The following is an 11844-nucleotide window of genomic DNA, read 5'->3' as shown; positions in this document are numbered from 1 at the left end:
ATCAAGAAGCCTGGTAGACCTGGGCTCCAAAGACTGTTTTTGCTGTTAGCACCCTCAACCGGCTTATTTGGCCCCCTGTTCTGCCTGTCCCCATTGCCCCCTCCTGCTTTGGGAAGGGGCCCAAAATAAACTTTGTACCCCCTGATAAAATTCTTCTTAGAGGCCCTGCTGCTGATGCTTTATTCTAATGCTCTAACGCCAATGCTCCTTACTGTTGTTTTACATAAAAAAATCATGCATTTGCTTGCTACAGTGCTGTGTTCAGTAATACGCTATCATGCTGTCTTGGTCTTCACTGTTATTTAGTTTACCACTTAGGCAGTTATCTGTGGGAAACAGAGATAAAGAAAGCAGGACTAAATTCGCCTTGCCTTAGGTTGATTCACACGTCTCTTTTGCTGACCTTGTGGTTTTCACCATGCCCAGAAGTCTGGGTTTGCTTGCTACAGTGGTGTAGCCTTGAAATCATTTGTCAGATGTGAGATGGCTAACGCTGCTGTGTTGTGCTGCTTCTCCAATAGTGGCATCTACCTTACACTGCTTTATGTGGGAAACAGAGATACTAGATTGGCCTTGCCCTGGCCTGTTTCCATGCTGTCTTGTGAACAAGTCTCTTACTTTCAGTGAACTCACATGCACGTGTCTGTTTTGCTGTCAGTGTCTCACTAACACTGCAAATCTGGTCTTGTGGTTTTATGCCATAAATATCTATGTTGCTCTCATTGTGTTCAGCAGGGTTCTTCCCTATGCTCTCAAGCAGTCCAGTGCTGCAAATTGAGTCTTCTGTGCAACATTAATATGCTGCTGTGCTGCTTGTCCAATGTGGTGCTGTCTATGTTAGGCAGCATTTAAAAAAATCATAGTTTTGCAAATAATAAATTCAATTAATTAATTAAATAAATGGGGGGGGGGCAAAATTTTAGTTTGCCCTGGGTGACAGATGGCCTAGGTATGCCACTGGATTGCATCCTTAGTCGCTCTCTTATGCACCTTTTCCATTTCCATTATGTCCTTTTGGAGATGCGGTGACCAGAACCTTTTGGAGATGTGGCGACCATCGATTTGTACAATGGCATTACAATACTATCTGTCTTATTCTCAATGCCTTTCCTAATGATCCCAAGCATAGAGTTGGCCTTCTTCACTGCCACCGCATGACATACTCTCATCGACTTGTCCACCACCACCCCAAGATCTCTCTCCTGCTCTGCTAGACAGCTCAGAACCCACCAGCCTCTAGGTGAAGTTTGCATTCTCTGCCCCAATGTGCCTGACTTTACACTGAGGGTGTTCGCTGGAGTGTGCGCTGCACCCCGAGGTGGAGTCGGTCATGGAGGCCTCCCTGCCCAAGGCAAGGCATTGATTTTCCCTTGCCTTGGACTTCATGTTTTATGCCGCCTTCCTGCAAGAGCTCAGGGCCTGCACAGGCTGCTCCCCTCCTGGTCCTCACAACAGCCCTGTGAGGTGGGTGAGGCTGAGAGAGTGACTGGCCCAAGGTCACCAGGAAGCTTCCTGGCTGTGCAGGTCTGAGTCTACCTCCCAGACCACTTGCACTGCCCTCCTGGGGGCGGAGGCTGCTGAGGGTCGCACCTCTGCTTGCACCGAGACGCAGCTGCTGCTTCGCTGCCAGACTTGCAGCCTAGAGACTCTCCTGCAGCTCCTCAGTCCCTGCTGGTCTGGAGACCTTCACAACAACCCTGTGAGGTAGGCCGGCCGTTATTCCTACTCTGGAGGAGACCCCGCGCCTGAAGGCGCTGGACGCTTTGGAGCTGAGCCTCTGCCGGTCCCCCTGCAGCGGGTGGGCTGCTCGCAGGCCGGTGTGGACCGGCGTCGCCTGAGCCTGCGGACGGCAGTGCTGCCCGCGCCGCTCTTCCCCCCTCCGCCGCCAGGAGCCGCTGTCGGGCAAGCAGAGCCGCTGGCGCGCCATTGGCTGTCCGGAGACGGGCGGGCGGCCCTCAAGCCCCGCCCCGCGCCCGCCCCCAGCTCCGGAGGCCGGGAGAGACCATTCCGCGCGGCGAGGAGGGGAGAGCCGGAACGGCGCGCGGTGTGTTCTGTGGCAGGTAAGCGGCGGGGCTTGAGGCGGGGTTGCCCGGGAGACGGCGCGGCCCGCTCGGCAGGCAGCCGAGGCTCCCGCCCGCAGGTAACCCGCCGAGGAGTCCCCTGGGCGGCTGTGCCGCGGGCGGGCCCGGGCGCCCCTCAGCGCTGCCCTGCCCGGCTGGCTGCCTCGGGACGTCCCGCCGCCGGTCCTGCCGGCCTGTGGCGGGGCGCCTGAGGGCGGGGCGGACCCCGGAGCGGCCTCAAGCGAGCCCTGCAGTCGCCGCGCCTCGAGGCTGCAGGCTGGGCGGGCCGGCCGAGCTCAGGGCGCCGCACGTGCGAAGCCGGTCTGAAGCCCGCTCTTTCTCCCGCAGCCCGGAGTCGCCGCCTCGCCTCGCGCAGCCCCTCCCCGCCCCGCCCCCTCCGCGGACCCGGAGCCCATGCGGCAGGAGCGCAGCTGACAAGAGCCCCAGCATGGACGCCTGGCCCCGCGTCGCCGTCTGGATCCTCTGCGTCCTCCTCCTGCAGCAGGGCCGCGGCGAGAGGCCCCCCGGCACCCACCTGGACGAGGCCACCATCGCAGGTGAGGCGCCAGGCCCTGGGAAGCCGCGGGGTCCGCCTGTCAGGGACGTGTGGTGGGTGGGGAGGCAGGTGAGGCAGAGCCTCCCCACAGGAGCCCTTCAAGAAGCGCTGCCACCAGGGTAGGTGAGGCAGAGCCTCCCTACCGGAGACCTTCGAAAGGCACCGCTGTGGTGGGTGGGGAGGCAGGTGAGGCAGGACTTCCCCACTGGAGTCCTTTGAAAAGCGCCACTGTGTGAGGCGCTCAAGCTTTGCGCGTAGGTTGAGTGTGCTTGAGCGCCTCACACGGCTTTTCGAAGGACTCCCACCACAGGTCGCTGGCCTCACCGCTCCCACCTTCCTTATGTGCTCTCAAGTCTGCTCTTCATGGTTTCCGCATTCTTAGATACTTCACTCTGCATTTCCCATCCTGAGCATTTTCTGCCATGGATTCTTGCTCTGTTTCTTTGTAGTTAATGTGGAGTTTGGAAAGGAACTGTATATATTATTAAACAGCCTTACATTACATGCATACGTTCGCATGTGCATTAACCATGTATGCAGCTTGGGAGAGAAAAAGGCCCTTGGAATTATTTGCAAAAGGAGACCCTTGTCATCTGAAACCTGCTGATTTGGGAGAACTTGAAGCAAGAATAGTGTCCGTTTGAGGTTTGCTGTTTTGTCCCGCAGATGTTTAACTGTCAACTCTGGATGGGTTAAGTGTTACTTATTCACGTGGGGTACGGAGAAACGACAAGGTGCAAATAAGGCAGCTGTGCCAGGCATGGGGAAGAGGTGAAAAAGTCTCTTTGGAAGATTGGCTGTTACTGGGTCATGCCTGCAGCTCATTTATTTCTGAAGTCTCTGTCTGAGGATGGTTACTGTCACTCTGCTGTCTCCTGTCCCTTGTGGTGACTGGGAAAGCCCTGCACAAGCTGAATCTAGGAAGACATGGCAGGGCCTGCAGTGACCGCTTTCTCCTGGCGTAAGCCCCCATAAACTGCATCACTGGTCTTTAAAATAGCTGCATGTCAGCATCACCTTAACTGACATAACTTTGTCAGGTGTCTTGGCAGAGACAGGGAAAGGATGTGAGCGTGTCCTTTGCAGCTGCACTTCTGGCTTCTGAACCTGGTGCCTGCTGAGTGCTGCTGGCAGGAGAGTGTTCCAGCCAGTGCTTGCTGGTGACTGCTTTTTAAAAGTTTGTGTGCTCTTTTGGGACGGGGACCAATTTCCTCATTCCTTTGCGAAGTAAATTGTTTTGAATTCATTGTTGAAAGGCAGAATGCAAACATTCTAAAGAAATGGTGGAGAATGAATTTTCTTCTCTCTGGCAGTTGCAGAAATAAGTACAAATAGTTGAAAAAGAGGCAGCCTCCTGGCAGAGGAGTTCTCTGTGGAATTGCATTTTTAAGAGCTGATCATTGAATTTGCTGTTGTGGCCTGCAGCTTCAGTCACTTAACAAAAATATATATATATATTAGAGGTAAAGTATGCTGTGACAACCAAGATACTGAAATGAACCTTCATAAGACACTCTGCCTACGTACGTGACTTTTGGGTGTGGGGACAAAGAACAGAGAAGGACCTGCATTTGGACATCCTGAGATACTTGGCTGTCCACTATTGCAAAGAAAAAAGCCAGGCTTCATGGACCTTTGAGTGATCCAATCAGGGCTGTAGGTGGTGGAGAGCAGAGCTCTAGGGCTTCTCCCACAGCAGGACTGGTGCTGTCATTGGCAAGAGGTGCTCTTGAAATTTTTTTCCAGAGGATGTTAGCTGAAAAGATGTCTCAGACTTAGCAGGAGGCAAAGTGAGAAATATGCCTAGGTGCATCTGTCTAGACATTATCTTTCCGCAAGGCTGTTTGAGAAACCATATGTAGCTCATTGTTGTTCAGTCATTAAGTTGTCCAACTCTTCGTGATCTCATGGACCACAGCATGCCAGGTGCCCCTGTCTACCACTAACTTCCAGTGTTTGTCCAAATTCATGTGCATTATCTCTGTGACACTATCTAAGCATCTCATCCTCTGCCATCCCTTCTGCTTTTGCCTTCAATTTTTCCCATCATCAGGGTCTTTTCTAAAGAGTCCTGCCTTCTCCTGAGATGACCAAAGTATTTAAGCTTCAACTTTATTTATTTATTTATACAGGTATTTATATACTGCCTTTCTTTGGTCATCAGATTTCTCCTCAGACTTTAATCCAAGGCGGTTTTACACAGGCAGGCTGTTCTAAACCCCCATAGGGATTTTTACAGTTGAATAGTTCTAGTCTTTCACAGAACTCCTCGCTCCAGCTGGATTCCTTCCCGGTCTGGCCTCTCTCTGGCACTTCGCCTCCCACGGTCCACTTGAAGGCACCTCCTCTCTGCCACCGAGGGTCAGCTCATCAGTATATCAGCGTGTTGTCAGTTCTTGGGTACTTCCAGTTGTTTCGAACTGGCAGCCTCAGATCTTCAGGCATACAAGGCAGCAGCTCCACTACCTGAGCCAGACATCCTGCCTGGTCTGTCCTTAGCATGTCCTTTAGTATCTGTCCTTCTAATGAACAGTCAAGATTGATTTCCTGTAGGATTGATTAATTTCATCTTGTAGTACAGGGGACTCTCAAAAGTCTTCTCCAACACCATAATTTGAAAGCATCTCTTCTTCGGCGCTCAGCCCTCCTTGTGGTCCAGCTCTCACAGCCATACATTACTACTGGGAAAACCATAGCTTTGACTATACAGACCTTTGTTGACAAGGTGATGTCTCAGCTTTTCATTGTTGTCTAAGCTTACCATAGCTTTCCTCCCAAGAAGTAAGTGTCTTTTAATTTCATGGCTGCGATCTCCATCTGCAGTGATCTTGGAGCCCAAGAAGATGAACTCTGTCATGGCTTCCATTTCTTCCGCTTCTACTTGCCATGAGCTGATGGGACCAGATGCCATGATCTTAGTTTTTTGTGATTAAGTTTCAAGCCGCATTTTACACTTTCCTCTTTCACCCTCATCAAGAGGTTCTTGATGAGGATCCTCCTCACTTTCTGCCATTAGAGTGGTATCGCCTGCATATCTGAGGTTATTGATATTTCTCCTGGTGATCTTAACTCCGGCTTGTGATTCATCCAACCCAACCTTTCGCATGATGTAGTCTGCATATAAGTTATATAAGCAGGATGACGATATACATCGTGCAGCACAATCCAAACTGCACATTTGCGCCTCCTGAGGAGGAAGTTGCAAGGAGGTGCGCTTGAGCATGGAAGCTACATCCAGCTTCCATGGCAGCTTCCCCCAGGTGTTGGCCAAGCTCAGCTGATGCAGGGGTCTGGGGGGGGGATGGGTGGGGAGGAGGTGGGAGGGAGGTGTTCTGGGGCGGGCAGACGGCAGTCCAGGGAAAGTGGGAGGTGGGGCTGGGATCCAGCTGTTACACCCCCTTGCTATTCTGTGGAAATCTGCAGAGAATAACTCACCTTATGTAAGTAGCTCATCTTACATTAAAGCAGGGGTGCCCAAATCCCGACCGTGGGGTCACTTGCAGCCCCTGAGGCCTCTCAATGCGACCCTCAGGAAGCCCCCTGTCTCCAATGACCCTCTGGCCCTCTGGAGATTTGTTGGAGCCCACACTGGCCCGACACAACTACTCTCGGCGTTAGGGCAACTGTTTGATGTTTGATGTGTGAGGTGTGGATGAGGGCTCCCTTCACTGCTTGTTGTTTCATATCTGTGATGCAGTAGCAGCAGCAAAGGAAAAGCCAGCTTTGCTTTGTGCAAGGCCTTATATAGGCCTTGAGCAATTCAAGACCTTCATTCATTCATATAAGTTCCTTCTTTAATATTTATGTAAACTTATGTAAATTTATTTAAATTATAAATGTAAATTAGTTCTTTCCCCCCCCCCCCCCAAACAGTGTCATAGAGACAATGTGGCCCTCCTGCCAAAAACTTTGGACACCCCTGCATTAAAGCTACAGTGCTATGCAAATTAGCCTGGGAACTGAAAGTGCTGTGGGATTTACTTCTGAGTAAACATGCACAGTCTAGTGTTCTAATACATTGTATATTTATCTGAAACTTTTAAATTCCATTTTTCAGTGCTTATGTATTTCATTTAAACTCTTGTATTCCTCACCAAGAGTTTGGAATGAAGTGAGCTAGATTTTTAAAAAAATGAAGTATAGTTTTCAAAGTAGGAATAAGCGACAGGAGAAGAGGATACAGTAAGGAAGTAATTTAAAGGCTTTTTGTTTTGTTTGTTTTGGGTTATGTACTTAGTAGGGCGTGGCTGGAAGGGGGGATGTTATGAGGAACTCCTGGGCTTCAAGATTTACTCCTGCTCTCTGGACCAGTTGTAGTTCTTGGATTCTTGTGCAGCACTGGCCGCCTGGTGTCTGGCCATATCAGAACTGAACTTTTGCACTTGCTTGAATCCTGTGCTGTTGGCAAGGTGAGGGCAGAAGCACCTTGTGCTCAAGATGTTATTCCATAATATGACTTGCACTACCTATTAGCAACTCTAGAGTAGTAGTCTTTTCGGCATTGCTAAGCCACTCACCAGTTGCAGTCACACTCTGGAAGCATCACAAACATTTCATGGCATAAGAACAGCCCCACTGGATCAGGTCATAGGTCCATCTAGTCCAGCTTCCTGTATCTCACAGCGGCCCACCAAAATGCCCCAGGGAGCACACCAGATAACAAGAGACCTGCAAGGCTTCCTGGGAATTGTAGTTAAGAACATAAGAACAGCCCCACTGGGTCTTAACTGTAGTTAAGAACATAAGAACAGCCACATAGGCCCATCTAGTCCAGCTTCCTGTATCTCACAGTGGCCCACAGTGGCATGATCTGGATGTGATCAGATCAACACAGCTTTTCTGTGTAGAAGCACTTGGGCAGATGTTGTTTCAGCATTTTATGAGCCTTATTTGCAAGTAGAAACTCTACTCATTTGAGTTAGAGATGGCAGTTTCAATCCATTAAAAACTTACTCTGCAACAGGACTTTGTGGTAAGAAGTAGATTTGATGTTGAATGACAAGGCCATGTGGCCGAATAAGGGTGCCTGTTTTAAGGAAGCAATTACTGTTGATCAACCAGTGAGTTTCTGTATGTTTCACATGTTTGTACTACTTCCTTACTAACCATGTGCAGGTTGGTTGCATGTCAGCCCTCCTCCTAGTAATGCCAGCTCCTAATTGAACACTTGGAAGTGGTCTCCAAATACTAAGTTGTGGTGTTACAGTTAGTTCTGTGATTGTGAAGAACCTGCTGGATTAGTGATACATTTCAGTTCCATGTTGATAGTGGGATAATCACCTTTACAGCTGGCTATAAACTTGTTTCTTTTGCATCTGGTACTTAACACAAATAGCCAGTTACTGCAGACTCCTTCTTTGCCCCACACCGGATCAAATATTTATCTAGCACAGCTTTTAAATAATTACAGAGATCTGTATGCGGTCTTGCTTGGCAACTTGTGTAACTTGGGTTGTCTTATGGTTAAAAATGCTAGGCTGCAATACTAAACATGTTTACTAGAGAATTAGCCCCTTTAAATTTGAAGGAATTTTGTTCTGCATCAGCATGCTTACGATTGCACTGTCCATACCTCCACCCCCCATTATCTCCTCCTGTGCTGCCACTGCTGTGAGGGCACCTGGCTTGTATTTATTTTAATTGGTAGCTTTTTATTTCTGTAAAACAGTTACTGTGCCTGCCCCATTTCCTCTCTTTATGCTACAGAGGCCTGCATATCTCTGGTGTTCCTCTATAACAGGGGTGCCCAAACCCCGGCCCTGGGGCCACATGCGGCCCTCGAGGCCTCCCAATGCAGCCCTCAGGGAGCCCCCAGTCTCCAATGAGCCTCTGGCCCTCCAGGGATTTGTTGGAGCCCGCATTGGCCCAGTGCAACTGCTCTCAGCGTGAGGGCAACTGTTTGACCTCTCGCGTGAGCTGTGGGATGCGGGCTTCCTCCACTGCTTGCTGGTTCATGTCTGTGATGCAGTAGTGGCAGCAAAGGAAAGGCCAGCCTTGCTTTGTGCAAGGCCTTTTATAGGCCTTGAGTTTTGCAAGACCTTCATTCATTCATATGAGTTCATCTTTAATATATTCACTTGTGTAAACTTATGTAAATTTATTCAAATTTTAAATGTAAATTAATTCTTTTTTTCCCTGGCCCCCAACACAGTGTCAGAGAGATGATGTGGTCCTCCTGCCAGAAACTTTGGACACCCCTGCACTATAATGTCCTAAGCTTTTAATTCCTTGTGCACATTTTTCTGTTATACTAGTAAAATCTTTAGAGCCCAAAATAAAAATCCAGGGCAAAATAGACCAAAACTGTAATCCTATACACAGTTATCTGGAAGCAAGCTCCATTGACCATAGTGGAACCTACTTCTGCATGAACGTGTAAGATTGTGGTGTGGGCCAGCAATTCCCTTTATCTTGGACTGGGATAGCCAGTATGTAAAGAGAACTGTACGTGGAACTTCTGTGCATTGTATAGGACAACATTGCTGGCACCTCTCCTCTTCTACCACGTGCTCTGTGCAAGGGACTGTGGTTCTTATTTTTTCTTCTACCAAGAAGAAGTCTCTGAAGCAAAGTTATGTGAAGAGCTAACTCGGAATTATCCTCACAGGAAGTCCTCTTTTTTTTTTTAAACCGACAAATGCTCTTGGGTTTCAGGATAGAACTACATGTTTGGTGGTTTTAGACAATGACAGCATTTGAATGAAAGAATTGATGGGGGTGTGTGTGTGTGTGTGTGTGTAGGGGTTGTTAAGTCGCCCCTTCCCCAGCAAGGCTTGCTTCCATCTTTAGAAATAAACTGAAGGGGAGAGGTGGAAGCTATTCAGGAAGGAGGAATTCCCCTTGAAATTTAACCCCCCCTTCTTCACTGTTAGGAAGCAAACTTGGCATTACATCCATATAACATCAGTTGCAGTAACTAGTAACCCCAAACACAGTCACAGAAGGCCCAGGTTTGTGACTCCGTTTTGGCAATGTTCCTTTAAAGATGTGTATCCAAGGGGGCACTTCCCAAAGGAAGTCTGGGCACTGAAAAGTGGCATAGCTGTATAAAGCAGGCCATGACCGTGGAGACCTGCATGTGTAGTTTGTGGCTTGTAACCTCTAGTCAGCCTGTTTAAATCTGGGTGCCTTTCAAATTTTTTCCCGTGTTTTGGTAGTCTTTCTCAGCTCTTGGAAAGCAATAGGGGCGCCCAGCTGGGGAATAAGACTGTCATGCAGTTGGCCTTGCTGTACTTTTCAGATGGCTTTGTTCACTGAACTTTTACACCATGTTTCACCCTGCTTGAGACTTGCAAGGTAGGTCTAAAGAATGACATTGCAACATCCCACAGACTTACAAACTGCTTTAAAAGCATCCATCAAATACCAGTAAAACCAGCCCCAAGGCAACAGTCAGCAAAGAGGTTTTTTTGTGTGCTTTGGCCACATTTTTGAGACTTAGAACATGCCTATGTTTATATATGTATGTATTTTGTTTTCTGTTGTGCCTGGTCCTTAAGACTTGAGGTGGCTCATTGTGACAATGCAATCCTTTTTCTTTTAAAAAGTGTGTGTGGGGGGGGGCAGGGGAACCCAATAAGAACTTTCTTCCTGGTTTGTATAGCACATTAGCTGAGTGTTTTCTAAGGCTCCCATTGTTAAACTTTTTTTGTATTTAAATAAGGTGCCACTAGTAGTGGCAACAGGGGACAGCAGCAGCAGCGGGTTTCTTCTCTGTGCAGGCATGGCTGGAACCACCATTTTAGCACCCCCATCATGGAGCAATGCTACATCAGGGGCGTTGTGGGGGGTGGCAGTTTCAGCTGTGTTGGCACCGAGGGAAGTGATGTGGCTGCTGAGAGGAGTTCTAGGCAGGGAAATGGGTGCCTGGCAGCCCTTGGCACTGGGGGACTCTGCTGGATCTCTGACTTTTTATCTGAGGGTGCTGGATGTCGACACCAAGCCTGCTCAGGGCATCTTAACAAGACACCACTAATTTGTGCTGGGTGGTCTTGATTCTGTACCCTTGTAGAAGAGTCTCAGTAGTGGCCATCTGAGTCAGCTCTTAGCCCGTGGTCCATCCAGTCAGGAACTTCCTTACTTTTTTGCAAGGATCCCACAGCCAGTGGGCACCAGGTGGCACACCAGTGGTCCATGATGTATCTTCTGCCCCCCCACCCCCCGCTCCCCATTTCAAGGCCTGGACAAACTTGGCAGCTCTATGAAAAGGCCCAGCTGTAGCCGGGGAATTCTCATTCATGTGTGGTGCCATAGAAGACTCCACTGGCTTTCTCCGCTTCATGGGCTTGTGAGCTGCATGCGAGGGAGTGGCTAGAATGTACTCAGGGCTCAGGAACCTAAGATGCTGAGCAGTGTGATGCTTGTGTATAAGAATTTTGACCTCCCCCGGCAAGTTTTGCGTAGAGCTGTTATCAAACGCATTGCTGCTTGAAATCCCCTCTTCCCTAGTCTGAACTCTTGCTGGGTCACGGCAAGGGTGAATGGGGTGGGCTTGGACAATCTCAGGTTTGTTCAGCAGAGCGCAGGGATCCTATCTTTTTTTTAGTGCTCTTGCTATCATTCCTGCTGTGATTCTCCTTTGGAAAAAACTGGACCTGTCATTTCTGGAAGGGGGTGGGAGGGGGAGAGTGAGAGAGAGTCTGGTTTCTTGCCCATTTTTGAAGCAAGTTGCATCAGTATGAATAACTCTCAGAGAGTGACCGTTGAGCTTTCTTCTCTCCCTTTTCCCCTCTCAGGCTCCAGAAAGTATTAGCAGACCAATCTGTATTCTAGATGAGAATAAAACCTAGGCTGCCCCATGGGAAAGAGAGAATTCCTTATTCCTGCACCTTAGAGACAGGGTTTGCGGCAGCTAAATGGCCGATGGTGTGGAACACAGGTTTTGTTTTCTGAATTGTGTCTCGGCTTGTGGGAGAACTCCAGGTTTTTGGACTCTTCATATGAAACTCCATGTTTGTCGTCCTAAAATTCTGGATCAGGTTCTTGTGAACCTTTTCTCATCTCTAGAACCTAGAAAAATATTATTTTCTCACGGGGCTTGATTATTAACTAAACTCTAATAATGCATGCCCTACTCTTCCTGGTTTGCCTTTTGGTGCCCTATTTCCACTCATTAGAGTGTATTTACTCCACTCGTATTTTATTAAGTTAAATTCATTTATAGGTTGTCTTTCTGCTCAGCAATTGAGGCCGTAAGGTGACGCTGCTCAAACTGCTGAGAGCAGCGCG

General features: G+C 48.9%; 1 protein-coding gene across 2 annotated transcripts in view; it reads left to right on the top strand.

Annotated features, from left to right (window-relative positions):
* The first annotated feature begins 2006 nt into the window (after nt 1-2006).
* STIM1 (stromal interaction molecule 1) overlaps nt 2007-11844 on the top strand; it is a 132371-nt gene continuing 122533 nt past the window's right edge. For both annotated transcript variants that reach the window (XM_066619138.1, XM_066619137.1), the window contains exons 1-2: nt 2007-2060; nt 2409-2617. In XM_066619138.1, coding sequence (XP_066475235.1) covers nt 2509-2617 — 109 coding nt within the window. In that variant the 5' untranslated portion in view covers nt 2007-2060; nt 2409-2508. The remainder of the gene's footprint in view (nt 2061-2408; nt 2618-11844) is intronic.

This window comes from Tiliqua scincoides, chromosome 3 (assembly GCF_035046505.1).
Source record: "Tiliqua scincoides isolate rTilSci1 chromosome 3, rTilSci1.hap2, whole genome shotgun sequence".
NCBI classification, from domain to species: Eukaryota; Metazoa; Chordata; class Lepidosauria; order Squamata; family Scincidae; genus Tiliqua; species Tiliqua scincoides.
The sequence above is the reverse complement of the archived record's forward strand: the minus strand, read 5'-3'. Positions and strand labels throughout refer to the sequence as shown.